At 36.7% G+C, this 9147-nt stretch overlaps 1 protein-coding gene across 1 annotated transcript; it reads left to right on the top strand.

The window, feature by feature from the left end:
• Window positions 1–6683: 6683 nt before the first annotated feature.
• LOC103636483 (uncharacterized) lies at window positions 6684–7819 on the top strand. The gene is made up of 5 exons (XM_020543389.2): window positions 6684–6948; window positions 7039–7123; window positions 7226–7350; window positions 7434–7505; window positions 7598–7819. The coding sequence occupies exons 1-5, from the start codon at window positions 6903–6905 to the stop codon at window positions 7693–7695; spliced, it is 426 nt and encodes a 141-aa protein (XP_020398978.1). The 5' UTR covers window positions 6684–6902; the 3' UTR covers window positions 7696–7819.
• The last annotated feature ends 1328 nt before the right edge of the window (window positions 7820–9147 follow it).

Raw genomic sequence — 9147 nt, 5'->3', positions numbered from 1 at the left:
GCATCCAAGCGGTAGTTGGCCTGCTCTATGCTGTTGTAAGCTTCTGACAAGCTCTTGAGATCAGACTCTAGTTTTACTGAAAGGTTTCTTTGGTTGTTAGCTTCAGCTTCAATCTGGGACTTCTCACTTTTGAGTGCCCCTATCTGTCGTTTTGCCCCCTCCAGTTCTTGTCTGAGAGATTCAATCTGGACCCTTTCTCGGCCACTGCTCGGTTTCTGTGAAGTATCTGTGGTCGTACCACCACCAGTTCTCAGTAACTCTTCTGCTAACATTGCATTCCGACAGATGCCATTATAATAAATACCAGTGTCAGCTTCTTATACTTTCAGGTACAACAGTGTCTGAAAAACACTGGCAACAACAGGCACCCAGAAATGAACCCATTAATCTAGCAACAATTATGTATGGTCACTAGCACAACAATTCAGAAGTTAACTTTAAGAAAACCATGCTATCTAAAATATTTTCTCGAAAATACCGTGCAACTGCTTAAGAGAAACTTTATGTTTTCCAGTAACTGTGTTGTTTTTATTTGTTGCGAAGAGTGTTTTACTTATTGTGTACAAAGCTAATGACACATGATTATGTTCATGCCGTTTATCGAATTTATTCCTTTTGTTTTTATCTCTGTTGCATTGACAGTTCATGTCCCAATTCTTTTTATTTCCAGCTTGATGGTCACTACTGGCTCACTGGTTGCAAACTGTTGGGTGCTCCAAGGTAGCAATAGGTTTTGTCTATAAAGTGTGGGACTGGACAGACATAAGGCAACTTCTCAATCCTGATCAGGTAATATAGTTTTATGTTTATGTTTATAGTTTTATGTTTATGTTTTCTAATGAAGTCAATATAATCATGGTGACACACGATCATGATAAAGTAATTAAGTATATGCATGTGTAAATATATGCTAATGTCAAACACTTCCTATAACAATTTGCTGTGTATGTTTCCACACTAAGTGTGGAACAGGATAAAGTAATTAAGTATAAGTATGTGTTGCAAATTAGATTTGCCATAGTGCTTTAAAATATTCTGTTAATTAGATTTCCAAAACATCTCTACTATCTCACCTCTTGCTGCTCACCACTAAGGCGGTTATACTTCTTGTTGTGACTATGCATAAAACCTTCCCTACCGAAATGTCTAATTCATACCTTTTGCTCTTTTCTCCATACTTTTCTACTTAATATTAGTGCTTTAGCCTCAACAGAAAACCATGCTATCTAAAATATTTTCTCGAAAATACCGTGCAACTGCTTAAGAGAAACTTTCTGTTTTCCAGTAACTGTGTTGTTTTTATTTGGTGTCGAAGAGTGTTTTACTTATTGTGTACAAAGCTAATGACACATGATTATGTTCATGCCGTTTATCGAATTTATTCCTTTTGTTTTTATCTCTGTTGCATTGACAGTTCATGTCCCAATTCTTTTTATTTCCAGCTTGATGGTCACTACTGGCTCACTGGTTGCAAACTGTTGGGTGCTCCAAGGTAGCAATAGGTTTTGTCTATAAAGTGTGGGACTGGACAAACATAAGGCAACTTCTCAATCCTGATCAGGTAATATAGTTTTATGTTTATGTTTATAGTTTTATGTTTATGTTTTCTAATGAAGTCAATATAATCATGGTGACACACGATCATGATAAAGTAATTAAGTATATGCATGTGTAAATATATGCTAATGTCAAACACTTCCTATAACAATTTGCTGTGTATGTTTCCACACTAAGTGTGGAACAGGATAAAGTAATTAAGTATAAGTATGTGTTGCAAATTAGATTTGCCATAGTGCTTTAAAATATTCTGTTAATTAGATTTCCAAAACATCTCTACTATCTCACCTCTTGCTGCTCACCACTAAGGCGGTTATACTTCTTGTTGTGACTATGCATAAAACCTTCCCTACCGAAATGTCTAATTCATACCTTTTGCTCTTTTCTCCATATTTTTCTACTTAATATTAGTGCTTTAGCCTCAACAGACCCTTTACACTCTTTAATCATCAAGATATATATAATAGCCTCAATAGACCCTTTATTCTCTTTAATCATTTCATTTTAAGATATAAGTCTGCTAACAACAAACACTATAAATACCTTATGGCAGGCATAATATTAAGTAGATCAGTACATACATATAATCGAAGGACATTCGACCCTAGATAAGTATGGCAGGCATAAATCACTACAGCCAACACAACTCATAAACATCAATGACATAAGCAAGTAACAGGACCGAGGATCCTCGACTTGCATCGACCTGCCAACAACTTTTGAAGTGGAAGGAAACATGAGCGATTATCGTGCCGTAGATACAGGGAATGAACAATTAGTGAACATGCCAGCCTTGAGGCAGGCGGAGATAGTGTCGACGAAGCGTGAATTGGGGTGTTCTGGCAGGACAAGAACGTAGGACCAGATCTGTTTGGTTTATTGTGATCAATCAGTGATCATCTCCATAATTAAGCAACAATTTGTATTAGCTGGTGCTGCCTCAATTCCCAAATTCAGGGTACATGTTCAGTTTTAGCGCAAGTAAGGAGCTGGAGCAGATAGGTAAGAGTCCATCACCGAGAATTAGTGAATATGGAGACATGCTACAATACACTACCCCAATCACCCCATATCTCCAACCAACCAGATAAAGAGTTCTAATCAGACTTGAAATAAGATGAAAAACAGTACAAATCTAAATCCAAACCCCCAAAAAAGAATCATTTTCTCGATTTCTGTAACAAGAGCATGGCAAGACATGGATTCATCCACCGAGCAGAACAAAACATGAACTGAAGATAAAGAGGTTAGCTATGGATTTTGGCATACAGTCTAAATTAACATCTGAAAAATATATGGCCGTAAAAACTATAGAACAGAAACTGCAGGAGCATGGTCACTGGCATATGGCCTGCAGTCTAGCGTTGTAGTGCCTGAACCAAATACCAGAACAAAACATGAACTGAAGATAAAGAGGTTTGCTATGGATTTTGGCATACCGTCTAAATTAACATCTGAAAAATATATGGCCGTAAAAACTGTAGAACAGAAACTGCAGGAGCATGGTCACTGGCATATGGCCTACAGTCCAGCGTTGCAGTGCCTGAACCAAATACCATGCTTCGTGCTATCTCTCCTGCTTAAGATTCAAGGATTGATTCCCCTCAACCTCGAGTATTTACTCCAATCCCAACAAGGCGTCAGAGCATCTCTGTACATAGTGAGCCCAAAAGGGAAAAGAAACACCAGGGTATTTCTGGCACACCAACACAGTTCCGGATTCAAAATTGTGGTATTTATTAGTATAATGTATGCAGGCTGAAGTGGAAGTAGAGAGAACCATCCAACATGGCACATAAAGAGAGAACGATAATCTAAATGCAGAATGGGAACCATGAAATCCCAAAAATCTAGAGCTCGATTCCCCTAAATTATACGCAAAAGAACAACCATTTTCCCTGCAGCTGCCAAGAATCGCTGCCAATAACATGACACCTAAGCTGCAGTCAGTATTGGCCAAAATCATAGATCAAGCAACGAAAAAAGTATATAGTTCATCAAACTGGCGGAACAAACAAAAAACATGTCAGTGTCAACATTATTATGAACAAAACCTCTTGGCACTACTAATTTCAAGAACTCAATTCAATACAAAATCACAACCTTATGAAGTTATAATTGCCAATCACGAGATTGAGAGACTCTAATATCATCCCACCAAAACATGGAATACTAATCCATAGTGTACTCATGGGCTTAACTGTTCATATGTGATATGGGACGTGATCTAATCGCGACATGGGATGTCTACCCCACATAATCAAAATGTAAAATAGACCACACTGCAAGAATGGTCACTGGCATATGGTAAAACTAAAGAGACAGTAGCCTTAGCATATCATCATTATTAATATAATAAAAGTGTAGAATGTCTAACTGAGAAATGCAAGAACGACCTACCTCTGAGATGAAAAGAACGGCTGTGAATCGGTGGATCTGAGGAGAGTGGGGATGGGTTGGAGGGATCACCTGTGTCCATCCTTTTAATAGCAGGCGTGGAAGGGAGTGCGGTGAATCCTGTCGCCGAGTATGGAATGAACAGGATAACGTAATTAAGTATAAGTATGTGTTGCAAATTATATTTGCCATAGTGCTTTAAAATATTCTGTTAATTAGATTTCCAAAACATCTCTACTATCTCACCTCTTGCTGCTCACCACCAAGGCGGTTATACTTCTTGTTGTGACTATGCATAAAACCTTCCCTACGGAAATGTCTAATTCATACCTTTTGCTCTTTTCTCCATACTTTTCTACTTAAAATAATATTAGTGCTTTAGCCTCAACAGACCCTTTACCCTCTTTAATCATCAAGATATATAATATAATAGCCTCAATAGACCCTTTATTCTCTTTAATCATTTCATTAAGATATAAGTCTGCTAACAACAAACACTATAAATACCTTATGATTATGTAGCCAAACATCCAAAAATATTGACAAACATATAATTCAGTCATTTTTTCCAGTTATGATAACCTTACCTGTTTGATACCAATGGTACCCAAATTTATCGTAAATATGCTTTTGGGGATGCCAAGCTACTTAGACACCCTTGATCATAGACATTCTGACTGCCATTTGATATGTACCAACGTATTCATCAGATTGCATGGTAGGGGGGGGGTTTAGTGGCTACATGGAGCAACTGTACCTACCTACAACCAGCTGTTTGGGCTGAACAAAATGAGATGGAGGATTGGTTTCTGCCAATGACCGAGAAGGGCACAAAACCAGCTCACTATTTACTTTGTGGCGAATCTAGAAGAAGAGAAGTGCAATAATCTTCCATGGAGACAGGAGATAGATTAGACTGTCTTTTCAGGGATAAGGATGAGTGCTCCTCCTGGGTTTTGATGGGAATTCCAGAGCATGACACCTCATCACAATAATGAGGCTCTGTATAAACTGTTTACGAGTCATCAAGGAACCTAAAGCCATGAAGACAGGCCTAAATAACTTTGCTTGTGTTAGGCTCTGTACAAACTACAAACTGTTTAGTGTTTACAAGCATGCTAAAAAAGGTTTGTACTTACCTTATCTTGGATGAATGGATTTGCTGAGTTCCTTAAAAGATAATTGATAATAGCAGCCTTCTTTGAAAGAATTGCTTTGTGGATTGCTGGTAAGCCATCCTGAGGAAACCAGCAAAAAAATCCAATGAACAATAATGATCTAAAAACAAAGAAGCTGTATAGCTATTTTGCAGTCAGGCGGTGGCAATTACCTTATCAAGCGCATTTATGTCCACGTTATGTTTTAAAAGGCTATTCAATAGATACAAATCACCGGATGCAGCAAGGGTGTGAAGTGGAAGCCATTTACTCTGCAAGGAATAGATACAAGGTCACATTACACGTGAAAACTAAACTTGAAATAACAAAAATCAGCCTACAGACAGGTGAAGAGGCAAATTTTAAACATAAAAATCTCTATGGTTCTCATGATTCAAAAGCAATTTATTAATAACACTACAACAACTGAACTTCTCTAAATACAAATTTCTTATAGAAGTAGTTGTTTCCAGAACAGGCACTCGCTTGTTCAGAAGAATCTTCTCCTCATTTGAGAACACCTTCTGACGGCCTGAAGTATAACAGAAAATGTCACTATGCATAATAAAAATAAATATAAGAATGATGCAAGGTGAAGAACAAAGTTGCTCTAAACTAATTTGTTATTTCAACCAATTGGCCAAACAGCAATCAGTGCATTCTTTCATAAAAAGCAACATTGTGCAACAATCAGTTATCTTTAAGTAGCAACAAAAACAAGCTGGTGGATTAAAGCCGCAGCGAACAGGCTAACATGACTAACAAGTTTACCAAGGCAGTAAATGTGCACCCAGTTATTGTTAATATCTGTTTGAGCATCAATTGCTGTGATTTGGTCAAAGCCAGTTGGGTGATACAATAGAATGTGGCGATAGGAGTAAAAGTACACATTTTACTTTGCACCACTGCTGATGGCGCTCATAACATCGGCATTTTGTTTGACATACGCTCATGAACTGTCATCTATTGTAGTGCCATTGGTACATTTAGTGAGTTTGGACTTCCGATATTAGAATTATATAGGTTTAAACTACTCCAGTTTGTTGTAAACTGTAAACACAAAAATCCTGTAATGTGCAATTTTTACAATAAAAATCTTACATGTGTTACACTACTATTGTTTTTCTGTTATCTCATCTAATCCTTTTCATGATATTTGTATCTTTGCAATGATGTCATGATCGATCCTATAGGATCAATGACATCAGTTACACTTAACCAAAATAGGACAGTTGCAGACTTGCGTCCCTTTCCTCCGTAAGTACATGGTTCACTTGTCACATCTATCTATCTATAATTAATGAAGAATCTAAGATAAAGTTCGTGTTTTATGTAGTTTCGTGCTATTTGACGATATTCAAGGTTTCAATAACTTACCACAAGTAAAGAGTGTCTTTGCGAGGGTAGTTGTTAAGTTTCCTAGGCATCGTAATAGTCAACACTTCATCCTACAGGACATCACTGTGAGTCACTTCATCAAGCTTTAAAATAGAGTCAATATAATCATGTTATTATATCATAGACTTTTTTGACTTATACGACATGTATTCTCAAAAAAATATCTAGGGAGCCAAAATCGAAGCCATTTCAAACGGCAATAATGTCGAACGGTTCGACGTCTTACTCAAACAAGGATACACATATACATTGTATAAAGTGGCATTCTGTCTAAACTGGGCGGAGGTTCAATTTCGGAATATTGCGCATGGGCTAGAGTTGGGATTGATAACACATACTATTGTGGAGCCATTCACTAAACCAATTCAATTTCCTCCATTTCCAAAATATCTTATGCCATTTCATGATGTTTACCAACAACCGCATAAGACGTTCGTAGGTAATCACCCTTCCCTCTATATGGTATATAACTTAACATCTTAAGTTTGCAAATTATTCAAAGGTAACTAATCACATGTGAATGGCTCAGACATTATTGGCATAGTTGTTCATTTGGAGCCATTAAAGTATATCGGTGGAAGGCCATACAGAGAGGCTGTACTAATGGATTCCAGGTCATATTAATTCATAGTTACACATTAATTCACATTTACATTCTTTTTAAAACATTAAACATTTGTTAGGTTTTAATCAAACAATTATTATGTGTTTTATAGGTGGAATCTAATTGTCATGGGGGTATGGACCGATCTCCTGCAGAGAAATGCTCTACGATGGGCATTAGCTAAAGTTGACAAGAATATAATTATTGCAACAATGATGCGTCGTAACAATAAATACAGTAATTTCTCCTATACCTAGCATCTTTCAACATATATTCAATTTTCATGTTTATTATTAATTCTATACTATAAATAACAATAGGATGTTTGGAAACTTCGGACTATAGCACCATTCATTTTAACCCAGATCATCACACTACAAGCCGGCTGCAGAGTGAGTGCTTTTTTCAATATATTGTTAAAAACATTTAAAATTATGATGATTTAAAATAATCATGTTTTTACAAATCATGTTCTAAATTGCAGTCATTCGACACTCGTTGATTCAAAATCCAAGGAGTCGTGCCATCAACAATTTTCTGGAGAACAGACAAGCACAATTGACAACTATGATACCAGATTGAGAAGTGTTTAGCTTATTATAGTAGATATACTTTATTAATTATATGTAGTAGAACACTTCGTAACAATGATTTGGTCTCTATTTGTATTGGTCATGTGTCCAGTCTTAATGGTGATAGCTTTGTACAAAACTATGTGACTTATCTGTGAGCTAATAAAGATGTTCATCACCGTGTTTTTGTTACCAATGTTCTTACCAACTACTCCCTTTGCGATGGTGTGTTCTACTGTGCAAAAAGAGAGTCCGTGTGTTGCAACGGGAATATATAATACAAGTATACTACGATAACTTATATACAAAATATGTGTTATATTTGTATATAAGTTATCGTAGTATACTTGTATTATATACAGGTATACAACTGTCATATTTGTAATTTTAATGTATGAAAGACATGCATTTAATAAAACAGATGCAACAACTCAGTATATAGATGAGAAATGACACAAATGAGCCTGACAATTTCATCATAACAGTATACCCTAAAGTTTTAGTCATCTACAATTTCCATAGTGCTTCTTAATATGGTTTTATTTAAATACAAAAAATGAGAATCAGAATATTTACCCGAAGGTAGTAGACAACAAGCAGACTACCATTTGGTTTCATGGGCATTTCATGAGCAGAGTCAAAGAGGGACTTGTGAAGATGTTTCTCCTCCTCCGAATCCCAGGGCAGATCCATCATTTTATCAACTAAATTCCTTTTAATGCAGATAGCACAAAATTCGGTCACCATCATCTCAACATGATAAGCCCAAGAGTTTTTTAATGCATCCTCAGCATGTGTCATATTTGCTGAGTGTTGCTCTTTCACCTTAGAGCAGTAGCTTCTATGATACATAAACGTTTCTGTTAGGAGGCGACATTCAATTCTGACACGAACCACAGTCACTGCCTCACTAAGAAATGAAATGCCATCTTTTTTTAAAGTTTTCTGTAGCAGAGAAGCTTCCATGCCCTGTGCACTTTAGCACAAGAAGTGCCATATCATATTTTTGTCGTTCCAGCAGAACTTGTGCTATCTTTGGATGTGTTTCCTTGCTAGAGATTTTGGGAAGATGAGAGTACGCCTCCTGCAAAGGAAGCAGGGTTGCATCACAAACATAAGATAATGAAGACAAAATCCATGAAACTCAATTAAAATGGCACTGCATACATATACAGACGAGATTCAAATCTGAAGTCAATGGTACCATGAACAGAAAAAACAAATCATTGTTACATAGCAGTACGTAACACAAACTATAACACGATTCCAATAACAAAACACTACAATGCAAATGTGTTCAGGTAAGTGCAGGCAGCCAACAAAAAGAATGTCTGTAATTCAAAGAAAAAGTAAACACAGCACGCCTGTGATCCTTGCAATTGCTATGCTTAGTTAAAAAATCTCCTCGTTGTGCTTCATCCACACTTGTGTTATGGAAACTATATGTGGGCTACCTTCCGTC

Source organism: Zea mays, chromosome 8, assembly GCF_902167145.1.
Source record: "Zea mays cultivar B73 chromosome 8, Zm-B73-REFERENCE-NAM-5.0, whole genome shotgun sequence".
NCBI classification, from domain to species: Eukaryota; Viridiplantae; Streptophyta; class Magnoliopsida; order Poales; family Poaceae; genus Zea; species Zea mays.
The sequence above is the reverse complement of the archived record's forward strand: the minus strand, read 5'-3'. Positions and strand labels throughout refer to the sequence as shown.